The 19,269-nt window shown below is 42.5% G+C and overlaps 1 protein-coding gene across 1 annotated transcript in view; it reads left to right on the top strand.

The window, feature by feature from the left end:
• Positions 1-565: 565 nt before the first annotated feature.
• Positions 566-19,269, top strand: part of Map2k1 (mitogen-activated protein kinase kinase 1) — a 76,984-nt gene continuing 58,280 nt past the window's right edge. The window contains exon 1 of the mRNA XM_047541960.1: positions 566-1,094. Within this exon, the coding sequence (XP_047397916.1) occupies positions 1,015-1,094 (80 nt within the window). The 5' untranslated portion in view covers positions 566-1,014. The remainder of the gene's footprint in view (positions 1,095-19,269) is intronic.

Below are 19,269 nucleotides of genomic sequence, written 5' to 3'. Positions count from 1 at the left end.
CCCGGCCTGAAAGAGGGTTTTTCAGGCTTTAAAAATTATTAATCTCTCAAAAAAGGTTGCATTGATTTACTGTCTCATCAGCAGTGCGTACCCATCTTTCTACACTCTTGTTGGTAGTATTACAACAGGGAAAACCACACACACACGCTAGTTGGGCGCAAGGAATTGTCTCCATAAGTTTTCTATTTTCCTACGTCGCCTCTCTTGACAAGAGAATAGGTTCTTTTCCTTATTTTGTAATTTCGTCTCCATCAACATAACTCGGCCCGAGGAAGGAGAGGCTCTCCAGGCTCTTTGAGGAGGAGCTCACCTCACAGCTGGAAGCAGAAGCCGGACATTAAACCTCCCCTTTCCAGTGGGTCCATCTGGTGCCTCCAGGCACCAGAGGGCGCCGAGGAGCCCGCGCGGGCCCAGCTCCCAGGCCGGCGCACCGCGCCCCACTGTGACGTATTTCCGCGTCATCTGCCGTCGTTATTTGCTCCCATTGGCTGTCGACGAGGCACTGGGGCGGAGCCAATTGGGGGTGAAGACAGCGCCGCAGCCCCGGTGGGGGCGAGGCTTCCCCCTTCCCCGCCCCTCCCCCGCCCTCCAGTCCCTCCCAGGGACGGCTGCGCGGAGCTCTTAGGAACGCGGTGGCGGCTGCACTTTCCCGGGCCGGGGCTGGAGCAAGGTTCTGCTGCCTGCACGGCGGGGATTCCCGAGCCTGAGGGATCCGTTTATTGAAACAGAAGGAGGGAATCCCAGGTTGCCGAGCGCACGCAACCCGCTCCGCGCCGGTGGGGCAGCCCTTCAGCTTCTTGTGCGCGGAAACCCGGGAGGGTGCGGTGGGGGTCCCCTGAGACCGCCGCTGGCCCCTAGGCACTAGCGGGACCGCTCAGGGAGCGCCCCCCGAAGTCAGTCCCGGGGCCGGAGGCTCCGACTTGCTCCCGCGCAGCGGGCGCCGGGTAGCGCAGAGGGAGGAAGCGAGAGGGGCCACCCTCCTCTCGGAGTTGGAAGCTCCTTCCCCGGTACAAAATGCCTAAAAAGAAGCCGACGCCCATCCAGCTGAACCCGGCCCCCGACGGCTCTGCGGTTAACGGGACCAGCTCCGCGGAGTAAGTCCGGGGTGGGCGGCGAGCGCGGGGGCCGGGCTGGGGAGGCCCCGCCGGGGCGCTCGAGCGCCAGTCGAGTGTGCACTGCGCCCCGGGCTCTGCTCGGGTTGGTCACGTAGGGCTCGGACTGGAAGGGGGCGAGGAACTCCCCGCCACCGAGGTATCGGTGACTAAGCACTGATTGTGCGCCTGACTCAGACCAGTGAGTGGACCTAGCGAGTCGCGACTTTCCCCCTTTTCAGTCGTCTTGGTCACTGACCAGTCTTCTCTCAAGAAAATGAAAGCTCTGCATCGCCCCTCGCTACCCCCAGCTGTTTTCTAAATGTGATCCTCTGGGATTCTGGCCTGTAACGGGACGAGGAGGCAAATGTCTTGGAAAAAATTAAGATCTCATCTGTACCTTTGAGACCGGCTTAGAGTATGGAGTATTGAGTTGGGATCTGCTTCCCCATCCTTACCTTCGTGCCTGACACCTGTGGGTCCTTGTAGCGGGTGGGCCGCATGGTCAGCGGGGGCGTGTGTACACAGACTTCTCTCTGACTTTTCCCTTGCTGACTCTGGGGACTCCCAGCCTCTGGCCTTCTTCCTGGGAACTGTCTTGCTAAAAGGAAGCCGTTTTCTTCTTTATCTGACCTTTCATTAAATAAACCATCCTCTAGCCAGTGACTCCCCTGTCTTTCCTTACTTGACAACGTGAGCTCTGAACTGACGTGAACACCATGACCCTGGAAACCACATGCAAGATGCTCAGCTGCAGTTTCCAGTGTGGCTCACTTACTTCTTGGGGGCTGTTTCATGGGGATTTCTGAGTTTTCTCAACTCTTGGGGCCTGAGTAAAGAACAAGACCATGTGAGGGAGAGATGCCTATCTAGCTGGAGAAATAACCAGAAAAAATAAGGTTCTTAATCTTTTACCTGTATCTTTGCTGATGAATAAAGTAGGTATGGACCTTCTACCCTTTGATGATTTCTGTAACCTCCCTTCCTCTCCTTAGAAGGGACCTGTTGACTTGATGACTCTGTCCTTACCTGTAATGGTCTTAAGAGCAATAGGTGGTGGATTTGTGTGAGCTCAGCTGGGTTTTTCAGACATACTCCCAATCAATGGACCCCCTTACGGCTCCTTCAGTACTGGAGTTGCTGTTTTACATGACACTGACTTGTGCATGTGGGTGGATTGCATTGGAAACTCTCCTTCAGTTTTAGTGCATGGTATTTTGTGCCTTTAAACAGACAGAAAGGGATTGGAGTTGTGTCTCAGTGGTAGAGTGCTTGCCTGGCGAGGCCCTGGGTTCAATACCCAGCACCACATATAAATAAAATAAAAGATTCATTGACAACTAAAAAAAAAATATTACAAAAACAGAAAGCCCGCAGGGCAGGAGATTCCTCAGTAATCCTCACTGTTTTCAGGACAGATTTTGTTTTTTAGGAGAGGATTGAACCCAGAGGCAATCTACCACTGAACTGCATCCCCAGCCCTTTTTATTTTTTATTTCAAGATAGGTTCTCCCTAAGTTGCCAGGATGACCTTGAATTTAACCATCCTTTGGCCTTAGCTCCTGAGTTACTGGGATTATGTGTATGTACACCACACCCAGCTCAGGATAAGTTTTGACTCATTGGATTCTGGGGAACTGATCGTTCTTTTCCTGTTTGATTTCGAGGTGGACATTGAGTGGAAGTACCTGTTATCATTTTGTTGCCACATCTGTATTCTTGCAAGGGGAAGAAATTACATGAAAAGGAAATAGTACAAAGAGGATAGGAAAAAAAAAAACTACCTTGAAGTTGGGAGGAGAAAAAATTGTGTGAGACTGGGAGGTTCTAAATAGTGGTTACGAGGTTGGACTCTGGAGTCAGATTGGGTTTGAAGACTGACTCTGTTACTTGTGGTGATTTTATGACCTGGGACAAATGTCTTAGTCTCTCTGAGGCTTAGGTTTGTTTTTTTCATCTGTTCTAATGGGGCTAATGATAGAACCTACTTAAGATAGTTGTGAAGATTAAATGAACTCGTATGTAGTAAACCTTTAAAAAATGATGCCTTTATTACTGGTGTTGAGAAGACTAAAGGACACTGGCAGGTAATTTCCATTCATGGTGGTAGATCTGTATGTGAAGGTGTTTCTGTACAAACAACCCTTCCTAGGTTAGTTTTCCATGCCATCTGCATTACCTCCATGACTCACTGTTGTTACAATAGGAGGCATCCTTGTGTAGGCTGCCTGAGACAAACAGGAACCGTCCCCCCTATTTCGTAGCATTAAAGAGGGGGAAAGCTGTGTACTTCTGTACCTTTCCCCTCTGAGAGTGTTTCTCAGGCAAAACTTCCCCTCTCTTGGGTTGCCAACAGAAAGAAGTCTGTTGTGCTCATGGTTTCTGTGTTAGGCCGTGGCACAACTTGAAAATTTTCAATGTGAATTAAAGAAGGAAAAAAATTGATTGCAAATGAAGAACCCTTGGTAACAAAATGTCAAGATTGCTTTACCCCATTCAGAGATGAAGCCAGGTACTATGGAAACTGAATTTTATGCAGGTTTTGGAGCTCCTCAAAAAGAACCCAAACATCCTTCTTTTGCAAATTCTGTAAAAATATGTGAGCATACTGCTAGGATCTGAAGTGTTAAATGCAATAAATTAGAAATAAGATCATTTTTTCCCTCTGTTTAAAAAATGTTTTTCTGGGTTCATCACAAAATAAAATTCATACTCCTTATATTGGACTATGAGACCCTGAGTAAGCTGCCTGCTAGGACCCCCACCCCTGCCCCTAATCTCTCTAACCACATTTCCTGCCCCTCCTGTCTTTGTGTACACTGGTCCTCTTTCACTTCCTCCATGAGAAAGTATGTGCTCCCTCCTGGCCTTTGCACATGCTCTTCCCATTTCCTGAAATGAACCATCCCTCCCTCTTTCCTTGCTGGAGAGGAAGCAGTTGTCACTCCTGCATAAATATCAAAATGTCATTTCCTCAGAGTTGCTCACAGTCTACCTCTTCTAAAATATATCCCTCTTTTTTGTCACCTGATTTTTTAGAGGCTTAATTATTGTCTAATGTTTTAACTAGGGATTTTTAATATCCATCTTTTTCATACACCATAAACTTCTAAGCATAGAGCGGCCCTTCTTTGATTCACTACTCTATGTAGCTCCTAAAATAGTACCTGGCACATGAAAGATAGGCATGTTTATTGAACGAATCAATGAGTGAACAAAATTTCTAATATTTGTGCAATGTGTTTAATAATCTTTTCATGCCCTTTGATTTTTCCTTTTATTTTCCTCTTTTCTCTCATCCTTCTTCCCATTTCCTTTTTTCCCCATAGGCACCCACTTGCCTACTTCAGGATGTTTAATCTATGACTTTGTAATTCTACCTATTTGCTTGGTTGCATTTTCTATATATTACGTTATGGCTTTATATTCCACCTGTTTGGTTTTTTTTGCCCTTGGAAAGTAGAGAGTATTGTTTTGTGTTTTTCTGTACTTAGGGTTCTAAATATTGTTGTCCTATAAATCTGCATCAGACAATATAGACTGTGTTATGTTGAAGTTCCAACCAACCACAAAACCTCAGTAATTGAACACACTTTCAGGTCAGTGAAGGGCTCTGTAGATGGGACCCAGGATGACGAAGGCACTATCTCTGAAATGTGCTTGGTGGGAAGGAAATTTTGTGAGCCCTATTCAGATTCTTAAAGTTTTTGTCCAGTAGTGGCACATGTCACTCTTGGTCCATTTCATTGGCCAGAGCAAATTACTTGACCATGCTGACCTTCAAAGTAGGCAAGGACCTTCTTGGAAGGAGGCAGGGAGTATTTGAACCTGGCTCAATGACCACTAACCATTCCCCAAATTTTATTTCTATTTTTTTGACTAAATGCCTTGTGTTTGTTTTGTGTTTTTACAGTACTGGGGATTGAACCCAGTTGTGCTGTACCAGCCCTTTTTATTTTTTAGTTTAAGACAGGGTCTCACTAAGTGATCATGGTTGACTTTGAGTTTGAGATTCTTCTGCCTCAGCTTCCTGAGTCTCTGGGATTACATGCATGTGCCACTGTGCCTGACTCAAATCCCATGTTTTTGAGCTCTGTTCATGATGCTGTGTGTGTGTGTCTAGGTCATTATTCTGTTGGTTGCAGAGCAGGCAATCATGGGCACGTACCACATTTACTTATTTCTTCCCCTGGAGTGAGACTGAGGCATTTTCGTTTCCAACCACTTGCTGCCTTAAACAGTGCTTCCTTGACCTTCCTTAAACACAGATCCTTTTGGATCCTTGTAAGAGTTCATTATGGAATGTACTTAAAATTGGGATTACTGGGTCTTAGGGTACCTTGCCTCTTCTTCCAAGGTGAGGCACAGTTTGTTTTTGGAGCTGGGCATTGAACCCAGGGCCTTGTGCGGGCTAAGGAGGGGCTCTGCTGCTGAGCTGCATCCTCAGCCTAAGGCACATTCTTTTTTTTTTTTTTTTTTTTTTTTTTTTGTGATGGTGGTGCTGGGGATTGAACCTAGGACCTTGTGCATGCCTAAAGCACATTCTTAACTCTTTAAAACAACTCTTTGAGGGCTGGGGATGTAACCCGGGTAGAGTGCTTGCACAGGATTCTCAGGGTCCTGGGTTTGATCCCCAACACTGCAAAACAAATAAAAATCAACACTTTTAATCTCCCTGAGGAAAAGCCTGAGCCCTGAGCAGACATTTTAGTAGTGAGGCAGGACCCTTACCTTTTCTTTTTTCCAAACACAAGTCCTTTGTACTTTTTTTTTTTGTTGTTGTTGTTGTTTTTTTGCAGTGCTGGGGATTGAACCCAGGGCCTTGTGCTTGCAAGGCAAGCACTCTACCAACTGAGCTATATCCCCAGCCCCGTCCTTTGTACTTTCTGATTCTTAGTTTCCTTATCTGTAAATGGGGATGATAAGAATGTACCATGTTGTCCTACAAGGCCTTTTGTGTCAGTTCCTTCATTTTCTTCCATTGTCCCTTTTCTCTGTATTCCAGCCCTGATGTTGCATAGCATGTATGTATTTATCCACCCCTACCCCTGTTATGAGGACTTCATTATGGTTGAGGCTTTGCTTCCTTCCTCCCTCAGCATGTACAACAGTATTTGGCACATAGTAGGGACATGATAGATACCTGGTTAAGTGATTGGACAGTTTCTGCCTGGAAAAGAGTACTGTGAAGAGGAAGATAGCATATGTAAATGTGCTTTGAAGGCCTCAAGATGCTGAATAAACTTAGGAGGGCTCGTTGCTTGGCCTTGGTGGCATCTATGATTTTGAATTTGGAACTATTTGTAATCTTGGAACACTCAAACTTAATTATTGCGTTCAAAGCATAGTTCACAGCATCAGTAATTCTGCCACGTTTGTGAGGAACACACATCTGTTAGTGTGTGAAGGCCCTTGAGGAAGGGAACAGAAAGATTGAGATAGGTGGATGTGCTTTTTTTCGCGGGGGGGGGGGGTAGTTCTCATTACCTTTTCTGAGATGTGCACCAGGATAACTAGGAGCTTTCGAAGTGGATTTACACTGATTTTGTAGTTTTGAATGTGGATGCTTCTTTTGGCTCTCAGAGGTAATAATTACTTCAGGTGAAAAGTAATGCCTGTCAGTTTCTGTGTTGGAAAGAATGTCCCTGCTGTCATGGCAGATACAGAAGTGGAAAAGAGATTCATAAAGAAGACTTAGCCATGGCAAGGAGATGTGTGGGGCTCTTGTTTGAACATAAACACAAAATTCCACTCTTTCTTATCAATGCTCCTCTGAAAGATGACATTAGAATAACTGTTGGCCCTGCCTTACTATCCAGTTTGATTTTCCTCAGTTTTTCAACTCACCTACTGTGATCCTTGCTAAGTGACACCAAGTGATCCCTTTACTGCCCAGCACAGTGCTTACCTCCATCTGGTTTTCCTCATGTTTTTTTTGTTTGGAACACTCTGCTTCATGTTACTGAATGACTTAAAAAAATTTTTTTTTAAATTTTATTATTATTATTATTTTTGTGTGTGGTGCTGGGAATCAAACCCATGGCTTTGTGCTTGCAAGGCAAGCACTTTACTCACTGCGCTATCTCCCCAGCCCCCTTTTTAAAATTTTTTAAATTTTGTAGTGCTAGTGATTGAACCCAGGGCCTCATGCATGCTAGGCAAGCCCTCTACCACTGAGCTATATCCCCACTCCAGTGTTTTTATTTATTTATTTTTTTAATTTTGTTGGTGGTGCTGGGGATCAAACCCAGGGACTTGCACATGCTAAGGATGTGCTCTACTACTTAACCCCATCCCCATCTCTTTTGCATGATTTTATTTTTGCTTTGTATTTGTCATCACACTTCAGCAGTTTTTTTTTGGGGGGGGTACTGGGGATTGAACCTGGGGGTGCTTTACCACTGAGGTACATCCCCAGTCCTTTTTCTTTCTTTTAATTTTGAGACAGGGTCTCACTAGTTGTTTGGGTTCTTCCTAAAGAGCTGAGGCTGGCCTTGAACTTGTGATCCTTCTGCTGGCCATGGCCTCAGGAGTTGCTGAGATTACATAGCTGTGCCTGACAATTTAAGCTTATTTGAGAGCAGGGACCATGATTGTACTTTGCTGTTTCCCTAGCATCTAGCATGATGCCTGGGATAAATGAATGCTACCCATCTTTCAAGATTTGGCATGAATAAATATATGCAAACTGTCTCTCAAGATCTAGCATAAAGCACATCTCCCATGGATGTAACCTTCCTTCTTTTGTAGTGCTGGTGATTGAACCTAGAGGTACTCTACCACTGAGTCTTGACCCCAACCCCATTTTTTTTTCTTTTTTTTTTTTAATTTTGAGATAGTCTTTTAATTCAAGACTGGCCTTGAACTCAAGATACTTCCGTCTCAGCTTCCAGAGTTGCTGGGGAATTACATATGTATATCTACCTTCTTCCTTTTTGGTACTGGGAATTGAACCACTTCATCATCAGGCTACAACCCCAGTCCATTTTATTTTTTCATTTTCAAACAGAGTTTCACTAAATTGCTGAGGCTGACCTGGTTCTTGTGATCCTCTTGCCTCAGCCTCCCAAGTCACTGGGATTATAGGTGAACTCCATTGTGCCCAGCCCATAAATATCAGACATTTTAGTGAATCACACATTTTTGCACTTATTACATTACCTCATATAATTGCTTACTTACTAAGTGTACCTTATGTGTCTTTTTTTCCCTTAATTATTAGGGAGGATACCTCTTTGAACCCCTGGGTCTATTTGGGAAAACCAAGCCTGGCATGGCAGTGCACACCTGTAGTCCCAGCTGCTCAGGAGGCTGAGGCATGCTCGAACCCCTGAGTTTGAGACCAGATGGCAACATAGTGAGAGCCCCCATCTTAAAAAAAGATTAAAAAAAAAAAGTTTTAATAAAACAGCAAAACCTCCTTGTTACCTTTCCTCTTTATATATGGTAGTTATTTCTACCACATTCACATGAAGTACAGGTCAAGAAGTGGTGAATCTTTTTGACGTATGAAAATGAGCCCAGAGAACCCACAGGCTGGGAAGAGGAAGAGGGGGGTCTGAGAAGAAAGCTTAGGGTCCCAGTTTTGTTTCTGTTTGTTCCCTTCTCCAAACTGCCAGTTTTGCAGTGGTTTCTTACTGCTACTTGATTTGTATTTTTCCTTCATGTCCTGTGCCCTGGTTTTGTTTCCCAAAATCCCCAGAGAGCTATTTAGAGGCTCACATACCTGTTTGCTAATTTAACTCTTCCCAGGATGAATGGCATTTTGTTTTAAAACAGCAGGTGTTCCCTGAATCCTAGTGTAGAAACAACTGCTGAAAATGCTGATCCTGCCTCAGATTGCTCTGTGTAGCTCCCAGGGGCATCCTGCTTTGATGTCAGAAAGGGAGTCAGGTTAAGAAGAGGTTACAGGGTGCCAAAGAAAAAGTAGAAAAGGGTACAGTGACCTCTACCCTCCTCACTTCTTTGAAAAGTTGTCTTAAGTACAATTCTAGAAATTTTGGTTGTGTAAATGACTTTTAAAGAAATTATATTCTTTAACTTTTTTTGGGAGGGGTGTTCTGGGGATTGAACTCAGGGGCACTTGATCACTGAGCCACATCCCCTTATTTTGTATTTTATTTAGAGACAGGGTCTCACTGAGTTGCTTAGCGCTTCACCATTGCTGAGGCTGGCTTTGAACTCTCAATCCTCCTGCCTCAGCCTCCCCAGAGGCTGGGACTACAGGTATACGCCACCACTCCTGACTGTAGTTTAACTTTTGATTATTCCACAATATTCATTTTTATTTAGGTAGTTAAGATCACTTGATGACCCCCCCCCCCCCATTTTTTTTTAACACTTGGGCATAATCCTTATACTTGTCCTTTTGGTCGGCTAAGCAGATGACTTTTTATTGGTATTGTAGGTAATTTCCAGATTTTTATTAGTTGACAATATTTTTATGTTTTTGAATCAATTTGTTTTATTTTACTTACAGATGAATTCACTAATCAGAGGCAGTGAATTGTGCTACCACTGTTGTCACATATGAATAGAATCTGTTCCGAAAAATAGGTTAAACTTTTTGTGAGTGTGTGGCACTGAGAATTGAACCTAGGGGTGCTCTACCACTGAGCTGCACTCAGCCCTTTTTATTTTTAATTTGAGACGGGGTCTTGCTAAATTGCCCAGTCTGGCCCCAAACTTGAGATCCTTCTGCTTCAGCCTCCGAGTGACTGGGATTATAGTTGTACACCACCAAGCCTGGTTGAACCAATTCATAATGTATATTTCAACTGTTTCCTCAAGCCTCAGGACTGTTTTTTTCCCACAATCCCACAGTGCTGGGGACTGGAACCCGGGCCTCCAGCACGAGAGGCAGGCACTCTACCAGGTGGGCTATATGGCCTGCACTGAGGACTTTTTTTTTAAGGTTAGTGTTTTGGATAGTTTAATAGGTGCTATAAGTCCTCTTTTAAAACCATTTTGCTTGCCTTTAATTGTTAGTTTTATTTTTGAAATGGGATTATTTTCTGTATTTCATCATTTCAGTTTAAACTGAAATATTTATTAAATGCTTACTGAATGTAAGCCACTATGCCGGGAGCTGCCGGTAGGTGACTCAGAGATGAGTAAGAGTATCTCTGCTTCCAAAGATCTTAAAATCTAATATGGGAAGGAAGGCTATCACAGGGGCACCAGGAAAGGGAACAAATGGCTGCAGAGGAAGAAAAGTGCCCCAAAAGAGGAGGTACAAAGAAAGCACTGTTGAAACTCATTCAGAGGGAGAATACCATCCAGCAGGGAGATTAGGAGAGCCTTCATGGTGGAGATGACATTTGAACTGGGTCTTGGAGGATGGCTAGGATTTCTATGGGAATGGGGAAGGGGGCGTGGCAGGAAGAGCCTGCATGATGAGCAGCTTCACACAAATGGGAAAGCTTGGGATGTGTGCGGGAGTAGTTCAGTGCGAGGGGTGCATCGGTGCAGGTTGCGAAAGATGAAGCTGGAGAGGTAGGTTGGAGCTGTTCTGTGGTAGAAGGCTGAACATTTTGATAAGTCAAAGGCAAACTTTTCTTCCCTCTGACCATTTTCAATGTGCTTTGTAGTCTAAAGTTTTATAATTTGTATGGTTACTGCATTGTCCCATTGTGTTTAATGTTATATTAAGAAAATATTTTTTTAATCTTCAAAAGCATGTCCTTTGTATGGAATATCCTACATTTCATTAGCATTTAGACATCTGTCACCTCTTCACAACTAGCTGGAGGTTGTGACTTCCTTTTAATTTTTGTCCTTTTTTAGTCAACTCTTTGTCCCATGTAAAATTAATGTGTTTGGTGTGAGGTATAGGTTTAAGTTAATTTTTCTCCAAAATGGGTTCCATATTGTAATTGGAATATATTAAATATAATTTAGTTGCCCATCTGTTCTCTTTTCAGGTTTACTTTTACTTGATCTTTATGGTGTTTTAATTTCTAAAGTTTTTTTTTTTTTTTTAAATCCATTCTGTGGCTTTTCTTTTTCTTTTGTAGTACTGGGGCTTGAACTCAGGGCCTTCCACATGCTAGGTAAATGCTATACTACTAAGCTACGCCCCCCTTTTTTTTTTTTAAGTGGACAGAATACCTTTATTTTATTTATTTATTTTTGTGGTGCTGAGGATCGAACCCAGGGCATCACACATGCTAGGCAACCACTCTACCACTGAGCCACAACCCCAGCCCCTATTTATTCATTTTTATGTGGTGCTGATAATCAAACCCAGTGCCTCACATATGCTAGGCAAGTGCTTTACCACTGAGCCACGACCCCAGTCACCACCACCCCCAGCCCTTTTTAAAATTTTATTTTGAGACAGGGTCTCACTGAGTTGCCCAGGCTGGCCTTGAACTTTTGATCTTCCTGCTTCAGGCTCCCAGGTAGCTGATCACTGACACATGCTACTGTATAATTTTGATAGTTGATTTTAAAAAAAAAATTGGTAGGGTTAAAAAAGATAAAAATTTTCATGGGATATCTTTCCATTTATTAATGTCTTCCTCTATTCTATTTTGTTGTGATAGTTTCTTCCAAACAATTCTTTTGTGTTCTGAATAAGTATTTCAAGTACTTAACATCTTATGTATTTATTTACTTTTGGTGCTGGGGATTGTTGGCACTCTACCACTATGCTACACACCTTTTTTTTTTTTTTTTTTTTTTTTTTTGAGACGGGATATTGTTAAGTTGCTGAATACTGACCTCTAACTTGTGATCTTCTTCCTTTGCCGCCAGAGTCACTGAGATTATAGGCATGTGCCACCACGCCTGGCTTTAAGTACTTAACACTTTGATACTGTTGTGATTGAACATTTTTTATTTGTATTAATCTTGACTAAGTTTTGCATTGTATGACTTCTTCATATCCCATAGTTTAAGTTCACTTATATCATCATGTTTTTTGGTTGAAAATATGTGCATTTCTCAATTTACTATTATCATCTGCAAAACATAACTTTTTCCTTTCAACAGTCTCATCTTGTGTTGTTCTCAGGAACAGTTCTTGTGTCTCAGGAACACTAAAGTATAATGAGATTTCATAAAGACCTTCTGGGCCAGGGATTTTTATGTTCTTTCCAAGGAGCCATGAAAATAGGAAACAGTTGCCCATCTTTGTAGACAAAGTACCCATTAGGGCGGAATGGGACCTTAGCCGTCTGCCTTCATTTGAGAGATGAGGAAACCAGAGTCAGGGAGGGTAAGGAACTTGTTAGAGTTCATACTGCTGTAGTGAAAGGAGGTGGTTGAACTTTTACCCAACTCATTTTCTTATGGTGTATATATTACCTGTTTTCATTTTAAACACTTAATGGTTTGAAAATTTTCAGTCTCCCCAGTAATGAATTTTGGTTACTTTAGCCAGCATTCTTTAAAAATAAATAAATAAATAAATAAATAAATAAATAAAAGTCTTCTTGTTTTGTTTTCAAGTAATAATCAAACTCTGGAAAAGTTACCCCTCTGTATCCCTACTCTCTAGGTAGTTGAGGGAAAAGAGAAAAAGGAAATGGGGGAAGGAAAGGGTATTTTAGTCCTTGATCCTTAGTAGGAGGGCCTATTTTTAAGCTTCATAATGTCAGTTTTAAAAGCAGTGGTTTTCAAAATAACCACAGACGAAAGTCCCCTTGAAATGAATGCCTTTCTGGAATTGACCTATTTTGAGTTTAACTTGCTAGCAAGAAGGGTTCAGAATCTCAAATGCTCTTAAGTGCATTTGCTTTTCATAGAAAGTGGAACAACTGAGTGATTAACCCACCTGGGTTTCAGAGACAGGTTAAATCTTTTTTCTGTTATTGGGGATTGAACCCAGGGGTGCTTTACCACTAAGCCACATCCCTAGCAGTGTATTGCTAAGTTGCTAAGGGCCTTACTAAGTTGCTGAGGCTGGCCTTGAACTTCCCATCCTCCTGCCTTAGCCTCCAGAGTCACCAGAATTACAAGTGTGCGCTACTTCCCCTGCAAGTCAGGTTAAATCTTGAAATCTGGAGAACTGTAGGGAGAACATGACTAATTAGCCAATCATCGTTGTCTTCATAGACTTGTCTGGATTTAACTTAACTGTTTTTTTTTTTTTTTAATTGAGTTGTAACTGATATCAGGTTAGTTTAAAAAAATTAGATCACTTGAGGCCTTGGGTTTGATCCCCAGCCCAAACACACACACACACACACACACACACACACACACACACACAGACACACAGTAGAACTTCACCTTACTTGAGAGTCTAGAGTCAAAATTATTTGCCCTCTTAGCTTTTGCATTATCCTTTGTTAAACAGTCCTTCAAAAAAGTCCTTGCTGGATGTGGTCTCGAAGTTAACAAGAATTCCAAGCTTACTGTAAACCTTTTGTGTAATGGTTTACTCAAATCCGGATTGAAATCCTACCAAATTGCCAGCCTGTCTTTCACCTCCTCTCTTCCTCTAAGGGTTTGTGGAATGGTGGAGAAACAGGAAGAAGAGAACCACTTAACATTCCAGTAATTATTAGTATAATAGAAATTTTATCCTGCTTATCTTTGGTGCTCATTGAGTACCCTGAGAAAACTTGGTCATTGGAGCCAAGGAAAGATTCCATTCACTAAAGGAAAGACCAGCAGAATGTCTTGGGCTACACTCTTAATCATATCATATTAACATTATATTATACTTATATTAGATACATCTAATACTAATTTAGTTGTAGATTGCAGCCTTTTATTATTTTATTGAAGCATTTCTTCTAATAGTCTCTTTTGCCTTGTTTTATTTTGGTAACTGAATTAATGCTGGCTTAGCCATAAATGTAACTAGTTGCATTTCTATTTCTGACTGTTCTAAATCACTAAACAATAAAAAAAAAAAAAAAGCATTTCTAAATAGAAAAGAAAACATACCATTTTGATTATGGGCAGTCAAGGACAGAGTTTGTGAGGAAAATACCAGAAACCACTAACAGGTTTTTTTGGTTGCACTAAACAAAGTTTCAGCTTGATATGCAGTCATGGGGAAGAGTTTGTAAATTCCTGCATGACTATTTGAGGTGGAAGGGATACAGGGTAAGCGGAAATCACTGGTTCCGGGGGCTCAGAGGACATGGGTAATTAGAGGCTTGCCCACAGCTGAGGACCTGGAACAATTCCTGAGCAAGTTGCTTTCTTGATAGACAAGGCTGCATGTGTAGGACTTACAGCTTTCAATCTGTGAGGTAATAAAAATGGATCTGAATGCAGGAAGCAACAGTGGGATGAAGTTGGAAGATGGGACACTTTTATTCCTAAAGAACATAACTGGAAAAATAGCTACCATTTATTGAAGGCCTTTCTGATTTCTTTACATCCATGGTCTCAAGTTTGCATTAAAATTCTACAAAAAGTTCATAGCATGCTATTGTACAAATAAGGGAAATGAAGCTCAGGGAAGTTAAGTAATTTCTCAAGATTGCACAATTAGTAAGTAGTGGAGTGAAGTTTAGAACTGAGGTCTGTCCCATGCTTTTTCCCTGTGGCCCTTCTTATACTATATAAAATGTTAGAGGTTTTTATAGAGCTGTACTTTCCAAAACTGTAACCACTACTTATATGTGGCTATTTATACTTAAATTAATTAAAATTAAATAAAGTTTTAAAATCAATTTCTAAACTGCATTAGCCACATTTTAAGGGTTCACTGGCCCCATGTGGTTGGTGGCTGCTGTATTGAACAGTACAGGTTTGACCATTTCTGTCTTTGCAGAAAGTTCTATCAGTGCTGGTCTTAATCTTGCTCCTTTAATTAATTAGTTAAATTTTGCCTCTGTCTTGCAAAGGAGAAAATGAGGGACAATGGAAGGAAGTAACCTATTCAGCATTGTCCATTTCATTAATCCAGGTCTTTGGACTGATAGCCTGGTGGATTTTCCCATGTCCCACACTCTCCCTTAAAAATAAAAATAATAGAATGGAGATGTTTAAAAGGAGAGACTTCCTGCTCTCTAAGCTTTGCTCATCCTTTAAACTAGATTCTTTCTCTTAAAGCACAGCCCTTTGTTTTCCCAAGTTCAAAGGGCATGTCCGGATTAGTTTCCCCAAGGAAATGAAAGATGTTTGTTGGAAAGAAGTTCCATGCTTAATATATGAAGTGGCACTTGGATTCCCTCTGGTTCCTCTCTGCCTTCCTACCACTTTGTTATTGAACTTGCAGCTGCTAACCATTTGTCTTCCAAACAAGACCAACTTCAAAACAGTTCAGATGACAGAGGTATGTATACTTTGAATATGAGCAGCTGCCCATTATTTGCTGTTGATTCAAATGGTATTTGTGTTAGGGTCAAATACATTTAGATTATGACCAAAATTACAATGGATTTCTAATTTATATGTTAAGATTAAGATGGGTTAACATCCATTGAACAGATACTTAGTACCAGGCCTGGGCTGCAAGGTGGATTAAAAGGACTTTGCTGAAAATGGGGAAAATGAATGCAGATGTTTTGGAGAAGCATAATGCATTTAAAATTCTCGTCTAAATTATATTGTTGATGTTTGCTCTCCGTGCATCTATTTAGTCTTGGAATTCAGTAAAAGCTTCAGTTTAGGTCATAACTCTGAAGCAAAGTGAAGAATCGTGCAAATGTCCTTGTAGTAGATGCAATTAAAGACATTTAAATTATACCCTCCAATGTCTAAATGACAGTTTAAAGTACATGTGTGCACGCTTGGGGGATGGGCATGTGGGAACAAAAAGGAGGCATTGTACTGGGGTAATATTTTTAGGAAGCCTAAATGTGATGTTTGATTGCAGTATAACTAACACAGGATTTAGAAAGTTATCATTCAGAAACTGAGAAAGTAAAGTTTTGTGTTTCTTCTTAAATGTTAAAATCATATGCATGAGTATGTTAGAGAGTTAAAAATGGGAAAATTGGAATGATGGCAGAGTATCCAGAAAAGTGCCTGTCTTCCCTGAGAGCACAAAGACAGCAGCAACAGAAAGGACTTTAAAGATGGTGGGAACAGCTGGAAGAAATCCTTAGGAGCTCTGACATCTGGTCTTTCTAACTGCCAGATCACATGGTGGTTGAGGGGGGTGTTGAGCATCCAGAGGACTCTGTGTTGTTCTGTAGAGTTGGGTCTAATTTCTAGAAGGTTGGAAATAGGCCTCTGAGAGTTTGGAGGCAGTAGGTTCAACTGCAGAATGGTCTGGAAAGGACTGTTCACCACTCAGAGGGTTAGTTAGGAGTAGTGGCAGTCTTGAAAGGCCTAGCTTGCCAGTTGGAATGCAAATGAGATTTCCTTCTCCCCAAGTAGTTCATTTGAATCCAGAGACTAACTCCTTTTTCAGAGGAGTCTGAAAGTCTTCAAGCTTCAGAATTTTCAGGACACAGTACTTTGGAATGACAGTGCCTTATGTAGAGTAAAAGTATGAGATCTGAGCTCCTTTCATGGTACAACTGACTTGCCATTTGACCATTTTGTGCCTTGGTTTCTTCTCTGCAAATTGGGAATGTTGGTAATGGCTTTCTACTTTCAGGGTGTGTATGAGTTCCACAGGATTATGTTGGTCACCACTCGGCACACTTTCAAGTTCTAAGTAGATAGTAGGTAGAATAAATTTTATTGTTGAGAGGAGTCTTAGAAATGTTCTGTTGCAATTCTTTCTGTTAGCAGAGAAAGAATCCAGGACTACAAATAAGGATTACGGGAAGTTGGTTGTGTCACATAGCAGTACTATTTCACATTTGTGACTTTTGAGTAACACAGCTTGAGGGCCATGTAGCCCAGCAGAAAGACTTTGGAGCCCTGAGCCCCAGGCCCGATCCCTGGCACATTAAGTGATGCTGCCTTTTATTATCGTTATGGTCTCATGAAAGTTTTCACATCCTTAAGTCTGTTTCCATAACTGTAAAATGGGCATAATAACACTTATCTAGCAGAGAGGATCATAGACACTCCATGTATGTAAACTGCTTTTCATGGGTAACAGGCAGGATTACATCCCCAGCCCAGGGTGCTTTACTCTCTATCAGGTGAGAAGGAGAGAAAATTTTCACCTCTCAAAGCACTTCAATGACAGGCCTCTGTAGCTTTCTTCATCCACACAGACTGAGCATAGAGACAACCGGGCATACTTGCAATTTTTTAGGATATGCAGGAAGCAAAAGAATTATTTTCAGTGAAACAGGAGTCTTCAAAAGGTGCCTCGGAAACAACTGCTGCATAGTACATCCTAATATAGACTCCTCCCAGCTTCTCTGGGTCAGCCATCTGCGTAATGAGCACTACCAGGAAACCCATCTTTCTTCAAGAGTTTAAGGAGGATTTCCTGGGCTTTGTGTGCATGCACGTGCCTGGGGGAGAGGGCACAGTGAGGAAAGAAGAGTCACTGACCTTTGGTGGCATAACTGGAAGGTAACAGTCCCTTCCTGTGGCTGAAGCCAGTTGGGGATCAGCTCATGGTTCATCTAGACATCTTCCCCCATGGGCCCAGACCTCTGCTTTGTGTCTTCTGGAAATTCCCTTCTCTATGCTCAGTGTATGTTGAAATTCTGATTTAGGGCCCAAGTTTAGTTGGTAGGTCACCTCTTCTGTAAATCGCTCCCACTCCAGGCAGGGGTTGGCAGCTCCACCCTCCAGAGTGCTCTCTACATGTCCCGTCGTGCTTCAGCTTGTGTAACTCTGTCCAGTTGGACTGCACTCGGGGAAGCCGAGCCTTATTCTTCCTTAACTCCAGTGCATAACTGTTCCCTGATGTGTTAGCTTTCTATCACTAACACAAATACCCGAGATAATCAACTTGTGAAGAGAAAAGATTATCCTGGCTCAGAGTTGAGGAGGTTTCAGGCCATGATGGATTGGCCCTCTTGTTTTAGTCCTGTGCCAAGGCAGCATAGTATGATGACAGCACATAGTGGAATAAAACTGCTCACTTCATGACCAGAAAGCCAAAGAGAGAGAAGGAGGGGACTGGGGTTCATTCCCTGCAATGACCTGAATACCTCTCCACCTCTTAGAGGTTCTACCACTTCCTGGTAGCTCTGAGCTAGGGATCCCGCTTTTAACACATAGGCCTTTGGGGAACGTTGTAGATCCAGACTGTATCACTTGGAATCTGATTTGGAACAGTTTCTTTTTTTTTTTTTTGGGTGCTGGGGATCGAACCCAGGGCCTTGTGCTTACAAAGCAAGCACTCTACCAACTGAGCTATCTCCCCAGCCCTTGGAACAGTTTCATTGGTGACTAAACAAGCCTTGAGATGGTGTGAGGATGGAGACCTGAGGACATCCTTCTTCAAAAGACAAGGCTCTGTTAGTCCCAGTGAACTCTGACTTTGACTTCATCGGTGGTCAGTTATTTTCATAGTAACTAGTCACAGGAGGGTCACGTCACATTTGAGAACTCTTTATTGTATCCCCCCACCCCCTTGGATGCTAAGAATTGAACTCAGGACCTCACATGTGCTGGGCAAGTGCTCTACCACTGAGCTACATCTCCAGCCCTCTTTATTGTTTTTACATCCATTTATTGCCTCACTCAACCCCCTGAGGCATGGGGGATGGGTTATCTCTGCTTGATAAATGAGAAAACAGAATTTCTTGTTGAAGGTTATGCATGTCACACAGGCAGCTAAGGGTCTACCTCTTCAGCCAATGGTTTCTTCCTAGCCCAGAGGGGAAACTTGGGAAGCATGTATTGGTGGTGACATCAATTTTGTGGTATTCTGTCAGCCCTGTGCCTGGCTTGGAGGAAGACTCAGAGAACGTTTGGAAGACTTGGAAGTTTCTGTGAGCCTCTTGCATGTTGAGCTTCTTGCTTATTCCCAGCCCCTTGTTGTGCCCCTTGATGGATATGTGACAATGGTTGCTGAATTTGCATGGCACCTGGTGGCTTTTCACACTCCCCTTCACTGCCTCTCTGGGGACTGAGATAGGACAGATGGCCACAGACACAGAATTCTGAGCTCTGTATCCTCCCTGCAAATCACATTTGGGTAAAAGTGAAGTTTGTGCAATAACACAATTTTGGTAACATGGTTTTATACTGCTGGTAAGTTGTTTAACACTCTGGATAAATCACACTTCAGCAGAACTCATTTGGGAACAGAGCTTAATTTTGCTGTAGGTGGCTGTGATTCCCACCCACCAGTCCTCCCACCACCTAATAAATCAAGGCTGATAAGGTGAATGCTGTGCTAAGC

This window comes from Sciurus carolinensis, chromosome 2 (genome assembly GCF_902686445.1).
Source record: "Sciurus carolinensis chromosome 2, mSciCar1.2, whole genome shotgun sequence".
Taxonomy (NCBI): Eukaryota; Metazoa; Chordata; class Mammalia; order Rodentia; family Sciuridae; genus Sciurus; species Sciurus carolinensis.
Note: the sequence above shows the minus strand (reverse complement) of the source record. Positions and strands in the feature narration are given on the sequence as shown.